The following is a 21,735-nucleotide window of genomic DNA, read 5'->3' as shown; positions in this document are numbered from 1 at the left end:
TCTTTCTCAATGGTAAAGTAATTTCTTGGGTGCTTGTCAAATTTCTTTGAAACTTGCAACTTTAATGCTCTCTCAAACTTTGGTGCCTGCAATACTGGATATATATTCATTCATTTCCGGAAAGCTTCGAGCACACACACACATGGCCACTAACATGGAGAGATCTAGAACAATGTCTCCCGGGAGTCAAATTATAGAAAGCCAAGGACAGATAACGTCGGGAAAGCCTGCTGCCAGAATCCTACGAGTGCTGACTATCTATTATGCGAAATGTGACACATCATAATTATTACTTAATTAATAACAAAACACTAAACGTTGTGAACCAATAACGATTATTACTTAATTAATAACAAAATATAAAGAGAATACACACTCGTAACAATAGTCACTTACGCCATTGTCACAGCTGAAACATGGTTTTACATTGGAGTACATCGATCTTACGATACCATACACTTTACACCTCAAACCCTTATTTCTTAAACATTTTAACCAGGGAGGGCATAATGTCAGTTACACCATTGACACAGCTGAAACATGGTTTTACACTGGAGTACATCGATCTTACGATACCATACACTTTACACCTCAAACCCTTATTTCTTAAACATTTTAACCGGTGAGGGCATAATGTCAGTTAATGTGTATTTCAGCATATCCAAAATAACATCAATTCCAGCAGAGTTACCAACTTTAAGACGAGACACCGCCTCCACTATATCATATTCCGTAATAGGTGATTCAAGCACAAGCCTATCGATATCATTAAACTCTTCACTTAAATATTCACAATCTGATAGCCAATTGTAAACATCGTAAGCAATATGTTCCTATGAAAAGGGATTCTTGAAATAACATAACCATTCCGTTTGCAATATATTTCCTGTAAGGGTGGAACGATTATCTCATTCCATTTTGGCACATATATATGGATGAAATAAGATTATTTCAAGAGTAAAACATTATCACTGCCATAATTCAGTTCATATATCTGGAAAACCTGTAACTGCCATGACCACATTTATTCACTGAAAGGAATATTGTGATTTGATTTTGGATTAGCGTGGGGTCGAAGTTGGTTCATCCTTTTTTAAAGTCTTGTTACGTTTCACAAAATAATAGGTGTTCCAGAAAGAAATGAACGATTGTATCGTATGGAAGCCATTAATAAGTGCATGCACATGCGTAGAATGTACTTGTTCAGTACAGAATCTTTACTTCCAGTACTGTCAGCTCACGTGAGTAGAGCTCAAGAGTACAAAACCGCCTCACCGGTGCAGACATGAAATACAATGATAATGACACGATGTACAGCATATACAAGCTTAATATGGCATTACTGATTTCCTATTTTCATGTGTAGTCTCAAGATAATGTCTAAAGGTTTTCATGATAACAAGGAATTATATTTTAGTACATTGGAAAAAACCCAGAACAGTAACAAGAGATTTTTACGTCTTAACTCAATGTAGGCTGGACAGATAAGTAAGAAGTCGTATTCATTTTTGATTACGTTTAAGTTACACATTTTGCATTTTCTTGGTTCCTACGGAATATTATGTTAGCGACCTCTTGCAAAGAGGAAATTCCTTCAAAGCTGAATTTGTGATGCTAGCATGATCAATTTATTATCAGACCAGAGACACAAGAAGCTTCTTTCGATTCCAGATTGATATGTCAAAACGTGAAATGTAGGGGAATTTCATTTTTAATTTGCGATGGAAAAAGCTATAAAGCTATGTCGAAGTCAGTCAGTGTTGCGATGACACTAATTAATATTTGAGAGTGCTCCTGGGTTTCTTTATGGCCTACGAGTTTCATTTCAAGCACAAAAAAAAAGAGAAGGAAGCAAACACGAACTTTCATGAAAACCGTCAAAATCAAGTATGGCACCCCATGCACACGTATGGATCTACTGCGTTGTGTCCTGCGCGTTGTCTTCGGGGGTGGTGATGAAGAGAAATTGTGGTACATTCATGTCTGTCTTTGAAATGTTTGTTAACGCTCATACTTCAACTGAATATTTTTTGTTCACCTACTTTTTCCAAGAGCGTGCTACTCACCATAATTATGTCACTTTCTCCGATTATCATGATCCCTTTTCAGTCTCCTCAGCAGTCGCCATGGGCGGACAACAATGTAAGGCCTGATGGAACACTCGACGTCCTAAATGCTCTGAACGACTTTGCTCGCTATAGTGACTTAGTGACCAGCCTCGGTTTCCTTCCATCCGTGGATCATGCCATGGCATTTACGGGGTAGGCACCAGTATACTGTTTCCCTGACTGTTCTTGGCCAATAAGACTTTCTGTTTGTATTTCAAGACTGTACCTCTAAGGTGCCTAATTACCAAGAAGTATGAAATGGTCCTTTCGACATAAATACTGAAACGGGATGTTATATTTAACTATGACTATGATCTCACTCACTCACTATGATCTGAGTGAGTGAGTGAGTGTTTAACGTCACATCAGCAGTGTTGCAGCCATATCGTGACGAGTATGATTAATTATAAAAATAGAGAGGAATTTATAGAACATACATTGTAAAAACCTGTCAGCAAAGGACAGTAAAACTAACTAGAATAATATATGGGTGAGTGAGTGAATTAATATTTAACATCACATCGGCAGTATTTCAGCCATATCGTGATTAATGTCCTTAATTATAAAAATACACTGTAAAAACCTGTCAACGAAGGACAGTAAAACTGGCTAAAATATCACAGAGTAGAATGAGTAAGTAGTGAGTTAATATTTAACGTAATATTTATATTTCAGCCATATCGTGATGAGAACATTCAACAATGAAAAAGATCATACATACATTATAAAACCTGTCAACGCTAAAATATCACAGAGTAGAAAGAGTGAGTGAGTAGTGAGTTAATGTTTAACTTAAGATTTATATTTCTGCCATATCGTGACGAAAACGCTCAACAATGAGTGAGTGAGTGAGTTAATATTTAACGTCACATCGGCAATATCTCAGCCATATCGTGACGAGAACATTTAAGATTTAAATGGAATGTATGCATATATTAAAAATCTGTCGACAAAGGACAGTAAAATAACTAGAATATCACAGATATACATGTAAAACAAGTACTTATATATAAAACATTTTAGCTAGAAGGTACAACACAATATAACAAAAGGCTATAGATCGCCAACAGCTGAAGGTAGGTCACCACACAAGGGACCATGGGGACTTACTGTGCCTTTGCTCCCTGCATGGACCTAGCTGGATTTACACCATCCCTTCAGTCACTGACGATTGTAGGAAATCTTAGCCAAAAGTAAAGTAACAAAAATACTACATTTAAAAATCCAGATAAGCTTAAATTTACTTTGAATGTTTTTGGACATTCAAGAGGACGATAATTTTACAATACTTCAACCCCCTTTGAGGGTACAGCCACTAACATCTCAGTTACTAATCTAAACTACCAATTATAAAATATGTAATTATTTACAAGTCACTTAATAAATCTAATTCTTTTGAAAACGCAATAATCAAATGATAACTGACATTATTAAAAATATCCTTCATAGAATGGGATTTGAAATATGTATCCCTTGTGATAGAATATTCAACACGGTCAAGCAAGACATGCTTGAATGTGATTCTTTCATCACAAGGGATACAAAAATGAGGACCCTTACCTTTAAGCAGATAGTCATATATGTGGCCAATGCGACACCGTCGCAAGATGACCTCCTCAAATCTGGACTGACAACCCAAGTAGGTGTAACCAATATACGGTTTTATTTCATGTAATTTATTGATACCTACTTGAGTGACCCACTTCGTCTGCATCAGATCACGAATATACGTTCTAATGCAAGCTTTGTAATCTGAATATGGAATAAGAAGTGCTATCACAGATTTGTTGAGTGCTGCTTTTTCAGCAAGATCGGCCATCACATTCCCAGAAATACCAACATGGCTAGGTAACAGGAGACGGTGTTGCATCGACCAGTAGCAAGATCATTATACAATTCAATAATGTCTATTAAAAGTGGATGTGTTAAAGAAATATTGTAATAGCCTGAAGGCAAGAAAGAGAGTCGGAATACATTATATACTGTTTATGTTTAGGGTGTCTTTGATTATTCTTAAGAGCTGTTAATATGGCGTTAGCTTCAGCTGTAAAAATAGATGTATTATCTGGTAATCTAGAAGATATTGTTCTGGATCCAATGACAGTGGCACAAGCCACTGCGCCACCATCCTTGGGCCCATCTGTAAATAAGGATTTATAATTACTATATTTATGTTTCAGTTGGTTATATGTTGTTTATACTGTAATTCTGCTGTTTTCTATGTAGTTAATGTTAGGTCAACGTGTGGCCTAACCAACTGCCAAGCAGGACAAGAGAAAAAACGGTCGGGAAGGAGCTACATTTTCCAGCTCAATGGTAGAAGCAGCAAGAAATGGCTTAATTCTTAGTCCAAGAGGCGGAACAAGGGAAGACTTTTTTGTTTTACAAATCCTCATAGAGAGGATTAAAGACACAATTAAATGCCGGATTAGACTCATTAGAAGCTAATTTTGTAATGTATTGTAAAGTTAGTTTTATACGGTGTAAGTTGAGAGAAGGCTCATCAACCTCGACGTACAGACTGTCGATAGGAGAGGTTCTAAAAGAACCGAGACAAAGTCTTAGGCCTTGGTGGTGCACAGGATCAAGTAGTTTTAGGTTGCTTTGACAAACTCCACCACATACGATGGAGCCGTAATCAAGTTTAGATCGGACCAGTGATCTATATTAGTAAAGAAGGGTAGTTTGACCCCCTCACCCCCATCCCCATTTTGAATTTGAAACAGCCTTTAATAAATCGAGTGCCTTCAGGCATTTGACTTTAAGGGATTTAATATGCGGCAAAACATGTCAAATGTGAGTCGAAAATAAGTCCCAAGAACTTGACCTCCTTGACCACTTTGATTGGGGTACCACTGAGAAATAGTTCTGGGTCTTTATGGGATTTGTATGTACGACAGAAGTGTATACAATTGGGTTTTCATTTAGAAAATTTGAAGCCGTTTTCAAGACACCATTTATCTATTTTGTTTAAACACAGCTGCAGTTGCCGTTCAATAGTATGCATATTTTTACCACGGCAAGAAATATTAAATTCTTCCACACATAAAGATCCATCTATTAAATCGTTTAAAACTTTAGGTAGACTGTTGATCTTGATGCTAAAAAGAGTGACTGACAAAATACTGCCTTGTGGAACACCCTGATCCTGATTGTAATGATCAGAAAGAGTTGAACCCACACGGACTTGAAATTGCCTGCTATTTAAGAATTTGCCTATGAATTCAGGCAAACGACCTCGCAAACCGAAATCATGTAAATCTCTTAAAATGCCATATTTCCAGGTTGTGTCATATGCTTTCTCAAGATCAAAAAGATAGACACAGCATGTTGTTTATTAATTTTCACAAATGATTCCAAACGCACTAAGTGATCGGCTGTACTTCTGTTTTTACGGAAACCATTGTATGTCTGTGATAAGGTTAAGTCGATTATTTATCATGCGTTCCATGGTCTTGCAAACACAGCTAGTTAGTGAAATAGGTCGATAATTGCAGTCATCGTGTTTGCAGTCATCGTTGAACCATGGTTGTCGAATATGTGGAACTGCAGAGGAAGTTGGTATACCCTCATAAGCTATGGAATTCAGTTCATCAGAAAAACATTTAATAACATCAGGGACGTCAATAAAACGGACAGGTTTAAGTTTCTCCGCACACACCGTTTCATATGAAGCCCAGTTAGCCTTTTTAAAATTCCGCCTTGATGATGGAGGAATATCAGATGGAGTTACAGATTTGAGTATAGTAGGAAAATGGTCATCGTGGACTGACCATTCGAATTCGTTAAGTAGATCTGAATTTTTCAATGACAAGTCGAAAGCAGAATAAGTCCCTGTACCAGGGTATAAATATGTGTTGGAACCATCATTATAAACACATAAATCATTGTCAGAGCAAAAGTCCTCCAACAATTTGCCTTTAATGTTTGTAGTTACACTACCCCAGAGTGGGTTGTGAGCATTTAAATCTCCCATTATAATACAGGGCTTTGGGAGTTGGTCATATAAAGTCTAAAGATCAGTTTTGGCAAACGTCGAAGATGGCGAAATATAGAGTGAGCATAGCGTAAACACTATGTGTAAAGTAATTCTCACAGCAACAGCCTGCATATTAGTATTAAGTGAAACAGGGCTTTTTTGTCTGACTAGAACGGATGACCCGCCAGTGGCTCTATAACCCGGAGGTGAACAGCAATGATATGCATTAAAATGACGAAGGTCAAATGTATCTGGTTGTTTTAAATATGTCTCTTGGAGGCATATCGCTGAAGGCGTAAAATCGTGGACTAATAGCTGTAATTCATGTAAATTAGTCCTCAATCCTCTGCAGTTCCACAGTACAATATTATTGGAATAAACTATCTTTTGGGGGGATTTATTGGGGATCTACCCCGCACTCTTTTGGAGGGCGACAAGCTATGTGCCCTAGAATGGACGTTTTCAGAAACATTTATTAAACAACTGAATTTCATTTTGTGACCCTTAAGGAGTTCTGTCCTTTTGTTGTTTTGAAGCATCAGGCTTAGGCTTCGGTTTACCTGTCACAGTTTGTTTACTATCAGCTGTCGATTGAGACTTTGAATTTGACTGAGATGATGATGATTTGTGATAAGAAGACGACTTTGAGGTACTAGGAAGTGATTCCTCAGTCGGAGATGATATAGCAGGGTACAAAAGCTGTGGAGAATCGCAATTGATCAAGGTAGTCTGGCATCCTGTGCATGATTTTGTTAGTTTAGAGGTAGACTCCTATGATGTTTTTGCTACTGTAACATAACTTTCTGGAAGATCAGACCTCTTTACCAGTTTTTTTGCCTCAGAAAAGGAGATATTTTGAGTAAACATTATTCTGTTTATCTCCATTTGTTCTTTCCAAATAGGACACTGTTTCGAAGAAGATGAATGGTCGCCAGAACAGTTGTTGCATTTTTTGAAATCACTGTACCAATCTTCTGTTGTGTGTGTTGTGTTTTCTCACCACAATGAGCACACACAACAGACAATGTGCAAGTATTCACACCGTGTCCATATTTCTGGCATTTAAAACACCTGAGCGGGTTGGGGATGAAGGTATCAATTTGTGTGTTACAATAGCCTGCCTTCACTGATTTAGGAGCATTTGGACATGAAAGGGTAAACAGATAGGTATTAGTTTGGAATGTGTCATTGATTGAAAATCGCGTCACATACAACACACCTTGATCTTTCATTTCACATGCTATTTCAAGTTCGGTCATGTCAGCAAACAATCGATCACGATCTCTATCGACGATACCTTTACTAGTGTTCAAGGTCTTGTGAGCAGAGACCATGACCGGAATGCCCACAAAAGATTCAATACTCATCAGATTGGATGCTTGCTGTTCCTTGCTGCACTCAACTAGTAGTGCACCCGAACGTAAGCGCCGAATGTTCTTAACATCCCCAGCAATACCTTGCATGCCTTTAGATACTGCGAAAGGGTTCAGCTTTAATGGTGTCTTGTCCGGGTGGTCAATACTCAATCGATAGAGACGGTCTGTGGTCAGTATCAACAGGATCAATTTCAAGTGGACGCTTTGTTTTTTTATGGGGTACTTCATAAGCCATGGTTGGTGTCATATGGTTCATCATCCGAGCTCCCCACCCACCACGGAGTATCAGAAGGACAATGTTAAAGCAAGCGAACCTCCAGCTTGCAGCACCAAGGATACCCGGATGATATACAACAGTAGAAGAATTATAAATAATTAAATAATTAAACTACCGGATTGGCGCATGAGCCATCGCCTTCTGGCATAAGACTCTAGGCAAAGTTCATATTAGAATTCACAATCAAAAACGTACAGATCACAAGTAAAGCCAAAGCCGAAATTAAAAAAAAATTCCAAATCAAATCTGTGCAATGACACATGTACAGTCCATGCACCCGGCTTGGCATGACCAGCCGATTGGTTGAATCGGGCCCATTCAACCACTAGTCTAGGTGAAGTAAGGGCCGAAGTGGTGTGTTGGGCAAATGAAACGCAGTTAAAAGCCCATCTGCCCTCAACTACCAGGATCCCGTCCTCTACCGACACGGAACGCAACCCACGAGAAACAGGTTGCCCAATTTAGTCGCCTCTTACGACAGGCGATGGGGTGCTGTGAACACATTCTGTCCCGGGCCCACACGGGAGAAGAGCGCTTAGCGTTACCCAGCACCCATCACGAGGAGGTGGCTCTTCACGGGCGCCCTTGTCAGTCCAGATTTGAAGAGGTTATTTTACGATGATGTCGTATTGGCCATACAAGATATTCTTATGCATACGTGTTTTTATTTCCCTTGTTATGAGAGAGTCACGGCCAAGCATATCCTGTTTGACTGTGTTAAATTCTCCATCATAAGGGATAAGTATTTTACTGTAAAAACCGCAAAGGATCTGTTTAACACAGTCAGTATTCACTTAATTATTTTTTTTTGTTTTTTGTTGTTTTTTTGTTTTGTTTTTTTTAAATTTTTTTGGGTTCAATTATGAGTTATATGTTCTGTAAATAGAGGTATTTTAATAATTGGTAGTTTAGATTAGTAACTTGAATTGTTAGTGGCTGTATCCTCAAAGGAGGTTGAAGTATTGTAAAAGTATTGTTTTCCTGAGAGGGTACGCAATTCACAAAGCATTCCAATAACATTTAGACTTTCCACTGTTTGTATTCGTAGTGCATGTGTATTTCTAATTTGTGGCTAGATGTGACTAAGTTGCTAACATCTGAAAGGATGGTGTAAATCAAACCAGGGTCCATCACTACAAGTCCCCATGGTCCCTAGTATGGTGATGTACTTTCTGTTGTTGGCAATCTATAGCCTGTTTTATATTGTATTGTCCGTATAGTGATATTAGTTTTATCTTTCCACGCTAGTTTTAATTCCATTTGTGATATTCCAGTTGTTTTACTGTCCTTTGTTGACAGGTTTTTATTATATAAATATATTCCATTTCTGTGTTAAATGTTCTCGTCACGATATGGCTGAGATATTGCCGGTGTGACGTTAAATATTAATTATATTACTCACTCACCTTTGTTCCCGTCAAGATGTGGCAGCAATATTGCCGATGTGACGTTAAACAGTAACTCACTCTGTCTGTCCATCCCAAACCAGTAACCTGAAAATATTGGTTGGAATGTTGTGAGGATCAGAGATTGTCCGATACGTGACAGTTGTGATAACTTTAAGCACAATGCGATTATGCCCTAATATTGATAAAGAATCTCAGTATCCAGTGATACTGATCGTAATGAAGCTTGTACATAATCCATCATGTTTATTCTGCAGACGTGACCTGTGGTCGTCTGTTACTGGATCGGGCGTCTTGGGTAAGTAGATACAACCTGATTAAAGATCAGAATACCTGACATGCATCCAAATCCAGTGGATACCAAGAGCATCAAAGAGTAATTTAAAATTAATACCAGATTTGAAGAGGTCATTATGAGACGGTATGTCGTATTGGTCAAACAAGACATACGCATAAATACCTATTGAAAGGTGAGGATCCTCCATTGTGTACCCTTTGTGATGCAATAATCACGGTCAAGCATGTTTTGCTTGACTGTTGAATGTTCCATCACAAGGGATACCTATTTTAAATCACGTAATATGAAGGGTCCTTTCACTAATAATTAGTTATTGCATTTTGAAAAGAAATGGATTTGCTAAATGAATTGTAATAGATATATTTTATTTTTGGTAGTCTAGATTTATAACTGAGACTGTTATTGGTCGTACATTCAAAGGGGGTTGAAGTCTTGTAAAATTATTGTCCTCCATAGAGGGTACGTAAGTTCAAAAACATTCGATGTAAATTTAAGTCTACCGAGTTTTTAATTGTAGTATTCTTGTTATTATATTTTTGGCCAGCATTGGTACACTTGCCAGCGGCTGAAGGGATGGTGTAAATCCCGCAAGGGACCATGCAGGAAGGAAAGATACTAAGTCCCAATGGTCAATAGTATTGTGATCTACCTTCAGATGTTGGCAATCTACAACCCGTGTTTTGTAATGTATTGTCTTCTTTAATTACAGTGTTTTAGGTTTTCATGCTAGTTTTATATTTATATCTGTGATATTCTAGTACTTTTATGTCTATCGTCGACAGGTTTTTAGAGTGTACATGTATTCCATTTTAGTGTTGTTTCCGAAATATTGCTGTGACGTTAAACATGAACTCACTCGCCTACTCACAATTGTAACATCACTTATTGTCATTGAGTGTTAAAACTATAGTGGCAGCAACTATTGTGTCAGCAACTGTTGCACTTCAGCTTGGCTTTGAGGCATCTACACCTGTTTGTTTGAAATGCGCTGTGGTCAGAGCAGTTTAAACTCACAAACCCCGGTCTATCACATACAGGTGAATTCACAAAATGACTGATTTCAAAAACTTACTATAACTTACCCACTCTGGTTGATTCTCGATTTGATAGGTGTTTCAGCCGTTTGGCATCCTTTCGGGTTTGGCCATACGGCGCCATCCAGTTGTATTCGTTTCTTGACATCAAATTTCTGATGGTACTTGGTTTACTGGCTGTTTCTTGAATCCACTTTGATCCCCAAAACAGAGGATTAGCCCATATGGCTTCATCAGAGCCCCCTTTGTCAACTTTACCATCTACTGTGACGACGACGAGGGGTGGGGCTTTAGGAGACGTGCTTTAATAAACTTTGTCCAAAACGTTCTCTGCCCCAATAATTTATAAAGAGTCGAATATTGGAACACTTTGGGGTCGTGAAAACACCCTCAAATCCGACGAGGATTACATGCTCTCCATGTAGATATCTTCCAGACAGAAGAATCCCCGATTCCAACAGCTAGAAATAGATGTGAAAGATGGTAAAGATGAAGTCATATTAATCTTTTGAACTTTTACAGCATGTTATCTTTTGACTTCCCAAAACGATGCCCTACCTGGAACCCTAGTGGCACTGGCTGCAGCAAACTCTTATACTCTTAGCGAGTCAAGTCATACTGTTACGTGTTCTGTGTCCTAACGCGTATATAGTAGGTACTTTACTGGCATTACAAAGAATCCTTGTGGGAGATAAAATCATTTTGGTTACGAATCAACTAGGATACCAAATTACATGCTATATGACCATGAAAACTACAGGGGAAAACATTGAAAAAAACTACTACTTTGCTGTATTCCTCATGACTCACTATATTCGCATAAATATGTTGAATAGTATAATGTACTAAAGTGTATCATCGAAATACAATAGGCACCTGTCTACTTATCTGGCGCAACGCGCTTTGCGGGGGGTATTAAAATGCACCCCGTCCGTCCGTGCACATTTATCTTTTCCTGAGCAGAACTCTAAAATCGTCCAATACTTCTTCACCAAACCTGACACATACATTGGTCTAGTGGTGTACTGGTGCTTTTTGATAGTTTTGGAAATCTGTATAAAATATGTATGGCGTTTCCGTGGCAACAAATTTGACTTGGACTGAAACTGGAGGTAATGCGGGGGATATTGATGGTTCTGTTTTCTTGTTATCATCTTACTTGACGACAGTGTCTAAACGTGCAGACAAATTAACCAGGAGCTACGAGGACATGACATAATGACCTATATAAGTTTATTTTTAGCACAGTAAATGTTAATGTGCTACATACATACGACGCTCTCTTAAAGACTAGGATTAAACCTACGTGTGTTAGACAATACGCATATTTCTGTTATCATATTTTTATGAGATATACACATTCATTTCAGGTATCGCCTATATTGGTGCTCTGTGTTCGTCGTTTTCCGCTTCCGTAAATGAGAACCGATTCGTCGGCCGTGAAGGAATACTTGCAGCACATGAACTTGGCCACAGGTATGGTCATAGTGCCTATCGCTTTTGCTGTAAGAGGTAAATGTGTTTTGTTGTTGTTGTAAGAGATGAATGTTGTTGCTTTTAAAAAAAGTGCTAAGGGTTATCATCCTTGTTTTCCGCTGTATTCACAATAGTTCCTTTCACTCAAACTCAACCAATATTGAAACAGATGCTTCACTGCATGTTCCAACATGTCGGTTAAGGTGCCAATTAATCACACAGACAATTGTATTTAGGTCAGAGCATAAACGACCTCACCGTGTATAAGTTATTTATGACTATTGATTTTTGGGGAGTTCTCATGCTTTTGTGTGTAATATATACAAAGCTTCAATCATGGCTGCTAAAATTGTGGGCATCAATGCCTTGATTATACACCAATGGATAAATGTGAGTGAATGTGTGAGTGAGTTAAGATTGAAAGTAACATCGTCAGTATTTCGCTCACATCGTGATTAATATGTATATAACTGAATAAAAACAAACTTAGAAATTATTCTTGTCTGCCTACAAAGGACAATAAAACAACTAGTCCATCACAGATTTCGATTTTAAAACTAATAGTTTCCACAAAAACAACAACAAAAAACCCAACTATTTATTATAGACAGAGAGAGGGGGAGATTTTTTCACTAAAGAGGCCTTTTGCTTTCTTTAGTATGTTACTTTTAAAATATCATAATGAGAATGAAGCTGCTGAAAAGGCACAGGTGTGTGACTTTGTGGTGTATAAATTCAGACATTTCTTAGGGTAAAGACAGGGTAAAGACATTATTACTGTATACCGGTAATAACTACAAGGCTAAGTGCTTGTGAATTAATAGTGTTGGCTCTCAGTTTCTATACTTTCCATAAACACAAACACATAATATGCAGGACAGACACATTTCAGTGTACTAGTAATAACTTCAAGACAAAGTGCTTATGGAAGAGTCATTACTGTGTACTAGTAGTAACTGCAAGACAAAGTGCTTATGGAAGAGTCATTACTGTGTACTAGTAATAACTGCAAGGCTAAGTAGCTGTGGGCTAGTGTCGGCCCTCAACTCTCATACTTTAGATAGAGACAAAGATTCTATGCACCCAACCTGATTGGATGATACCCAGACAAAACCAAACCCAAGTGTAAAGGTATCTTTATAATATATCTCGAATGTGTGACCCAAGTAGAAATTTAGCAATATATGGCAATACAAAATAAAAACTAAAACAGGCAATATGTTGATCACCATGCTAGGGACGGATGAATGTGAAAATTATTTTAGTGACTTTGAAAATCATCCCATTTTCCGGATATGCAATGTCGAATTATGTATATCATGAGTAATCGTTTTCTTCATTTCAGTATCGGAGCTTTCCATGATAGCCAGGAAGGATGTGATGACAGCGACTTATTTATCATGGCCGCGTTGGCTTTCCCACCCGATCGAATACCCGATTCATTGTTTGGAAACGTATATCGTTTCTCACCATGCAGTATTGCCAAGTTCAGCACATCACTCCAGTATGTCTCAATATTGTGACTTTCACTTGTAGATATGGTGTTAATGATGGTAGCATCATCTGATCATGATATATGTCGCTTCTCGACATCTTTTTAAATGTTTACTGAACATAGCGTGAAGTTGATGATGGCAAACATTTCTGCTGAAGTTACATTTTGTTATAAAGTCTCTGAATATGGAACTGAAAGACACGTTGCAGAGCAAACGACACATTCTTAAATGATGATCGTACACATTAACTGGACTCAAGATTGGACTATATCCAGAATATAAAGTTAAGCGGCAGCCTGTTTTAAAACTAAAATGTGATGCTGTAGAAATGTTAGGCCAGAATAGTTAGGAAGACCAATCCATATTTAGGGAAGGTCCATTTAGTAACTGTTTTAGGATTTCATATGCAGTCGTATTTACAATAATTATGCACAATGTTCTTAAGGATATGACAGTTCTGATTCTTAAAGCAAAACAACTATTCCTATGACGCAAAAGATAGCACTCTGAAAGAGCTTCTTAACAAAAATTCCCCATTTCAACACCTTAGAGAGCTAATTCCCTAAAAATGTCCCCATATTTCCTGAATATCTTGACAACGCAAGGAATGTCTTTAACGTAGTGAGTACAATGTGTTATCTGGAGTGTTATTGTAACTCAAACTGCAAATGTTGCTTTTTCTTTCAGCTTCTGATAAGCGTATAATCAATATGACTGTGTCATAATTGAATTGACTTGTGAAGATCCGGATGACCATCGGTCTTCAGTAACCCATGCTTGTAGTACGAGGCGACTGACTGGATAGACTCGTCAGGCTCGCTGAATTGGTTAACACAAGTCATTGTATCCCAAATACATTGATTACTGGATAGTCTGGTCCAGGTTCGATTATTTCCGGACCAATATGTCTCGAATAGTGCAGAGTTCATCACCAACCAACCACAATTTCGTGTTTCGTGCTGATCGCATCTGTTTTTAGGTCTGCTTCATGTGCACATCAAGACTCCAGTACTACCACTTTGCACAGTGGGCCATCTGGGCAGCTGTTTAACGCCGATGAACAGTGTCGGGTGATCTACGGTTCAAATTCAAGATTCTGCAGGGTAAACCGTTTCCGTATTTACATACTTATATGGAATTGTTACATGATGGCACAGATTACAGTAACCGGTGTGAGTAAGTGAATGAGTGAGTGAGTAAATGATGTTGTTTGTTGTTTTTTTAGTTTTTTTTTTTTTGTATAGCTAAGCGGTTTTAACCTAAAAAGTGAAAGAGTGTGCAAGGATTTACAGCCACACCAGCAATATTTCAGTCCTACCTAGACGAACACAAGTTTTAAATTTACCACAAATACCATAAATACATAAATAAGTAAAGTATTAAATTATGAAAGCTTGTCAGTGAAGGACAGAAAAAAACAACTAAAATGTGACTGTTGAATATAGAACTAGTATGTACATCTACAATAATCTGAGTTCAGAAGACATACAGTATAAAAGCAGGCTATAGTCTGCCAACATAACTGAAAGGAGGTCTCCATACCGAGGGACCATGAGGACTTAAAGTATATTTGCTGCCTGCGTGGACTCCAGCTGGATTTACATTAGACCCGTAAGAGGATGGTAATCGAATCGGATGGTAAGGCTTGAATGACAACTGTCATCGTATCCCATTTTTTGAGACTGGGACCCCGGTAAGGCCTGCGACATCTGACGTTTCTCTGCCTCAAATGCCTCTGCACTGTGTCGGTGCTGACTGGTGTTTGGTAGTTGTCAATGATTTCCGTGCAGTTTCGGCAGCCCTAGCAAATCGATTTTACAGGTGATGATAGACAATCTGCTGGGTTTTTTGTTCAAAGCGGGGGTCTTCCATTGTGAGGAAGGTCGGTTGTGCTTCCTGTGGCTTGAATTATTCGCTGCAGGCGGTGTATTGTCCGAATGTCAGTAGAAAAATAATTGCAACATGTCTTGCAGAATTGCCAGCATTTAGTCGTCATAAAGCTTGATCTCTCAGTTCCCTTGATAATCATCACTACTGTCGAATAGTGTATGATTCGGTGCATGTTCTGTGGCTCTTCCTATTGGGATGACACCTCGGGATGCACTGGCGTTGTCATGAAATAGAAATCATGAAATCTCGTCCCATCATTACTTTCGTAACTAAACCGTGAAGGTCCTGGGGTAGAATAGGCCTTCAGCAACCCATGCTTGCCATAAAAGGTGACTATGCTTGTCGTAAGAGGCGACAAATGGGGTCGGGTGGTCAGACTAGCTGACTTGGTTGACACGTCATCGGTTCCCAATTGCGCAGATCGATTATCATGTTGTTGATCACTGGATTGTCTGGTCCAGACTCGATTATTTACAGACCGTCGCCTTAAAGCTGGAATATTGCTAAGTGCGACGTGAAACTAAACTCGCTCGCTTGCTTTCGTAACTGCGTTTTGACGGCATGATTTTTGTATCAAATACAGAATCGGAAACCAGATTTTCTTGAACATTGGCTAAGAACCAGGACTAGCTAACATATGAAAAGTTTAAAAAAATGATTAGAATTCAGATGAAACATATCTGGCAGAATTATTGGTACGATGACGTTTCTTTTACGATCAGTATATATTTAACACTATGATAATGATAAATCTTCAACAATAAACCGGCATACCAAAGTGTCTAGACGTATTACGTACTCTTTCTTGCAACTGTTTCAAAACAAGGCAGATTTGCAAACATGAGCTGGATTAGCTACGCGGCGAAAAGCACATAGCTGATATTGTTCATCACACAGAGACGCTAAATGAGGAATACTGGTTAATGCCCTACTCTTGAAATGGCCCAGCGTTTTATTCCCACTGAGAGCTCAGTCGTCCGCGGCTTGTCATCAGTCGCAACCCGTGCAGACCCAGGTTAGAATATTGGTCTTCAGTAACCAATGCCTGTAGTAAGAGTCGACTATCGTATTTGGTTACTGAAGGTCGGTATTTTAACACGGACCTACACGGGTCTTATTAATAGATAGTGAAATAGTGGTGCGTTTATAAGATGTCTGTCTTTGAAAGGTTTGTTACCTCTTATACTTCCTATCCAAATTAAAAGTTCGATTCCCCTACAACTGTTAGGGTACACTTCATTCATGTCAAGCCCACATACAGTCATCATAGCTAACGTAAATGAGTCAGAAAGAGATTGTTGAACAAAGCTTTCTTAATGCTGTCATTCTGAAAAGGCAAACGTAATTTAAAAACCAACCCTAACACTTCATTCATGTCAAGCCCACATACAGTCATCATAGCTAACGTAAATGAGTCAGAAAGAGATTGCTGAACAAAGCTTTCTTAATGCTGTCATTCTGAAAAGGCAAACGTAATTTAAAAACCAACCCTAACACTTCATTCATGTCAAGCCCACATACAGTCATCATAGCTAACGTAAATGAGTCAGAAAGAGATTGTTGAACAAAGCTTTCTTAATGCTGTCATTCTGAAAAGGCAAACGTAATTTAAAAACCAACCCTAACACTTCATTCATGTCAAGCCCACATACAGTCATCATAGCTAACGTAAATGAGTCAGAAAGAGATTGTTGAACAAAGCTTTCTTAATGCTGTCATTCTGAAAAGGCAAACGTAATTTAAAAACCAACCCTAACACTTCATTCATGTCAAGCCCACATACAGTCATCATAGCTAACGTAAATGAGTCAGAAAGAGATTGCTGAACAAAGCTTTCTTAATGCTGTCATTCTGAAAAGGCAAACGTAATTTAAAAACCAATCAGTAAGTAAATAAACAACTGTGAATTGAAAACAAACCATCATAATAACCACGACCTTCCCAGACACCCGTTTGTGTCAGCCCATAGTCTCCAACTCACCCGAGGATAGACATAGAAAGGGGAGACCCTAAACATAGACAGACCGCTTAAAGCCATGTGAGAACTGACTGTTGGTTGTTTGCTTTCATATGTAGCGGGAAACATCACAGCTCGAGAACTGTTTTGACAGCATGTGTAGCGCTCTCCTCTGTGTGCATCCTACTATTCCATCACAGTGTTTGAAAGTTATTCCGATGCCGAGAACATCGTGTGGCAGTGGAAAGGTAGTATTCATTTAGAATATCAACTGGCTTACTGCTGATATGTTCTGTATAGTACTGAAAGCATCGTCTGATGCAGTGTTGTGCGTTTTACACGTCTTTAAAATTAATGATGTTTGTACGTGCCTGTGCTCAAGCAGTGAAGTTTTGATTTTAATCGAGAATGTGTCGTTTAATATTTGCTCTTGCTTTTGTTTGACAGTGGTGTGAAGCTGGACGTTGTGTAGCAAACACTGAGGCTCCAACTACTGTTGGTAAGACACTTGATTGCTTGTACAAGGAAGCGATAGAGGACCATAACAATTATGTCTACATTTACAGTGGAATCCTTAAAGTAACACTTGGATAATGAGAAAACGAACGAAATGTTGTGACAGAAACGCAGACGTGTTTGGCCTCAAGAAAGTAAATTTATCCGTAAACATTTCCTGCAAACAAAAGGTATGATAACACCCGAAAATGTAGAACCATGTTTGATTCAAACGCTCAAACACAACAAACTAATGCATGTGGAATATGAAATCAGTAGCTTCACTACATGCCCTAAAGTACCCATTAAACACACAGATATATATGGTACCTTAGACTATACTTGATCTCACCACGCTTAAGTGAGTGAGTTAATATTTAACGTCAAATCGACAATATTTCAGCCATATCGTGACGGGAACATAACACTGAAATTTAATATATGAGCATTATAGAAACCTGTCGACAAAGGACAGTAAAACAACTAGAATATCACAGAAAAGAATGTAATACTAGTAATTATACCTAAAACAGTTTACGTATAGAGGACAATACAATATAAAAATGAGCTATAGATTGCTATCAACTGAAGGTAGATCACCATACTAGGGACCATGGGAGCTTACAGTACCTTTGCTACCTGCATGGACCCTAGCTGGGTTTACATCATCCCCTCAGTCGTCAGCAATTTGGAAAATCTAGCCATACAACCACGTTTAAGTCTTTTTATGATTATCAAATTTTATGGTGTTTTTTGTTTGTAGTATAAATGGATCATTTGCATAACATGTTGAGCGTCACATTATCATTATTCAACGTTTGCAATTCTACGTATATATGCAGCAAGCATATGGGTTTTTTGTGTTGTAAACAAGTTGATGTTAAGAGTAGTTTCAAAACACGAGAAAAAACATCAAAATCAAATTAGAGATAATCTGTAAGGGCTTTTGTTTCTTATCATACAAGCATATCAAGCTGTTATGGTGTAGGCTTCCGAAGATACACGGGGTCAAAAGATGAAGAATATACCTCATTTGAGTCTAACAAGTAATATATGTAAATACAAAAAGAAATTGTCTTGAACCCGCACATGAATTCGAAAACTAAAGTCAGCTAAAATGAATTTTGCAAAATTTAGATGTAAAATGTATTGTATTTTCATCACAGACATTGATCAATGTGTGTTTTTTTGTATCAACGTTTTTAGCAGACAGGTAATTTCACGCATGAAGAGGTTCAACCCTGTCTGATTATTACAATCTTGATCAGGGTGTCCCACAAGACAACAATTTACGCTACATTTGACCACTTTCGAAATGGCACTGTGTAATCATAGCCTTTGGCCGTGGGAGCGGTGCCAATGTACGCTTATCAGAGGGGTGCACAAAGAACGCGGACTATAGACTACCAGGGGTCCGACTTCCATTTTTGTGTCAGTCGCTTTGGCTAAGCGGCTTAGGCGGCTGACTTTGTGTGCTGGCCATTAGGAGCCTGACTCTGAGGGTGCGGGTTCGAAAGCCGGATGGGACACCACGTCCATCACCCTCTTCCAAAAGGACTAGAATTTGTACGTTCCAAAGAAGGCGTGATCCCAAATATGACATATGTTACATGACAGTATCTTGTTTGTTACACTCGTCAGTATTAAAATAAATTGTTTTTCACAGGTTTTAAGTGATTCCAGCGACGGATCCCTTATCGTGGATGATATTAATATTTCATATCGTGGGAAAAATATGCATGCGAACTAATGAGAGACAGTTACAAATTTGTCTCAACACAATTGATAGATTATGTATTGAAAATGAGTTTAAACTTCCTTAATCCAAATCCAACTGTCCACATTTTTTGTAGGAAATATATACCCCGTGATAACCTCGAACTATCATGAAGAGACTCGTTAAAGGTTGTTTCAAATTTAAAGAGGGGCGGGGACCAAACTACTCTCCTTCATTTGTACAGATCAGATTTGTCCGATGACATATTACGACTCGTATATGGTGGGGAGTGTAAACGCAACCTCAGAGTACTGGATTCTCCCCATCACCAAGTTGTTGGCGATCTATAGCCTGTTTTTATACACCGTGTCGTCCTCTCTAGTTTTTTTTTAGATTTCATGACTAGTTTTAACATCAATGTATCTGTGATAATCTGGTTAGTTTTACTGTCCGTTGTCGACGGATATTTTATTTGATGACCTTGTTTTCATCGCTATTGGCTGTAATGTTGCCGATGCGATGTACAATTTTAACTCACTCACTCGCAGTGTCCATCACCAGGTTTCAAGATTTCGTCCTGTATCGTTCGGAACAGTCACCGAGGCCGATGAGCCATCTTTAAATCGCCTCCGTATCAAACTGTCTTTACAATATATTACAAAGCTATATTCTAACGAATCCAATCCTGACCACAACTGTTTAATCCTCCCCACGCGGATATGTATGATAAAACGTCTTCACTATTTTCCCTGTTAGATAATTAAGATAAGAATCAAGTCATTCATTTCTGCTGGCATTGATCTTGAAAACATTTCTCCGTCCCGTCTTCATATTTTTACCTCGTTGGCAAATGGTTAGCCGCAGGTTCACGTAGCATTAACTACAATCAATAAATCAGAAACTGATGAATTACTATATAAACACGAATATAATGATTTACAAAATAAATATAATGCATACAAATGCTTATTTACAGATGGCGCAGTGGCTTGTGCCACTGTCGCTGGATCCAGAACAGTGTCTTCCAGAATACCTGATAACAGCTCCATATGTCCGGCAGAAGCAAATGCTACATTAACAGCTTTAAAATATATTTAAAAACACCCAAAATATAAAGAATGTATAGTCCTTTATGATTCTCTTTCGTGCCCTCAGGAATCACGTTTTACGTACTCTACCAGTACGGAATACAGGTTGTTGCACATGATTAACCTAACAATGTTCATTTGAACATTTTCAGAGGGATGCCCTCAAGGAGATGATCCCACTGTTGCTTGTGACGCCGCCCAGTGTCCCAATTACAGCCCTGTTGTAAAGAGTATTCTGTGTTGCAAGACCTGTAATGAACCATATGTTTGTCCAGTACCTACCACGCCGACCCCCGAGAGAAAGTCTAAATGTAGTTGGAGGCATGGACGATAACGACGACGTTGTCCTCATAACGTACTAGTCTCAGGCCCCTCAATGTGGAATTTAGCTATTAGCCTTTTACATTTTTCAATTGATGCACTGTTGATAAGCAATAAAGGCATGTAAAAGGATACATGTTTTCGCTTGTAACAGGGACGAGTCCATTTCAGGGTAACACACACATGCACGCACGCACGCAAGAGATCGTTTGTGAGGTTTACATCTCGCCTTATTTTAGATAATGTAACTTGGTGAGTCGAGGCAATATCATTCTGTGTAGCCATATATCATAATGGTTTTAAATTGCAGGTTTAGGAATGCGTCCTTTTGTGGTAGTTGAAGTTTAAAGAACTTTTTTTACAGCTGACTGTGTTTTATTGGGACATATTGTCTTGTATGGTCTTGGCGACTAGCGTGAAACACATCAATAGGGTGATCACTTAAACAAGATAAAACACAAACAAGTATCAGTTTAATCCAAATGCGAGTACTTTGCTACTCGCAAATAAGTAACGTATGCCTGCCATGGGTGGGCGCATTATATATAGTCGATCCGTTGCAGTAATTGGACAAACAATACATACTCTGAGGACTGGTGGGCAACAGACGTTCCAATAGTCCACTAGCAGCAGACTAGAACTAGCAGACAGTTGTTCAGAGGCAGAGTGTCGCCGCAGACCATCAGGAATGAACTGCACATCGCAGTGATCCATGTTGGAGGACCCACCAGGCCACTATTTCCGCTACTCCAATATGATTACGGCTTATGATTCCAACCGCATGTTGGCAGTAGAAATGGGGATGGCTTAAGTTCGG

General features: G+C 38.6%; 1 protein-coding gene across 1 annotated transcript; it reads left to right on the top strand.

Moving 5' to 3' along the window:
* The first annotated feature begins 2,247 nt into the window (after window positions 1-2,247).
* On the top strand, window positions 2,248-20,931 carry LOC137257398 (metalloprotease mig-17-like). The gene is made up of 8 exons (XM_067794730.1): window positions 2,248-2,261; window positions 9,404-9,444; window positions 11,849-11,954; window positions 13,300-13,458; window positions 14,430-14,553; window positions 17,417-17,545; window positions 17,745-17,796; window positions 20,750-20,931. Exons 1-8 carry the CDS (start codon window positions 2,248-2,250, stop codon window positions 20,929-20,931), a joined length of 807 nt encoding a protein of 268 aa, XP_067650831.1.
* Window positions 20,932-21,735: the final 804 nt, after the last annotated feature.

The sequence above is a fragment of the Haliotis asinina genome, chromosome 12, assembly GCF_037392515.1.
Source record: "Haliotis asinina isolate JCU_RB_2024 chromosome 12, JCU_Hal_asi_v2, whole genome shotgun sequence".
Classification (NCBI taxonomy): Eukaryota; Metazoa; Mollusca; class Gastropoda; order Lepetellida; family Haliotidae; genus Haliotis; species Haliotis asinina.
This window is presented reverse-complemented; position numbering and strand designations above follow the sequence as displayed.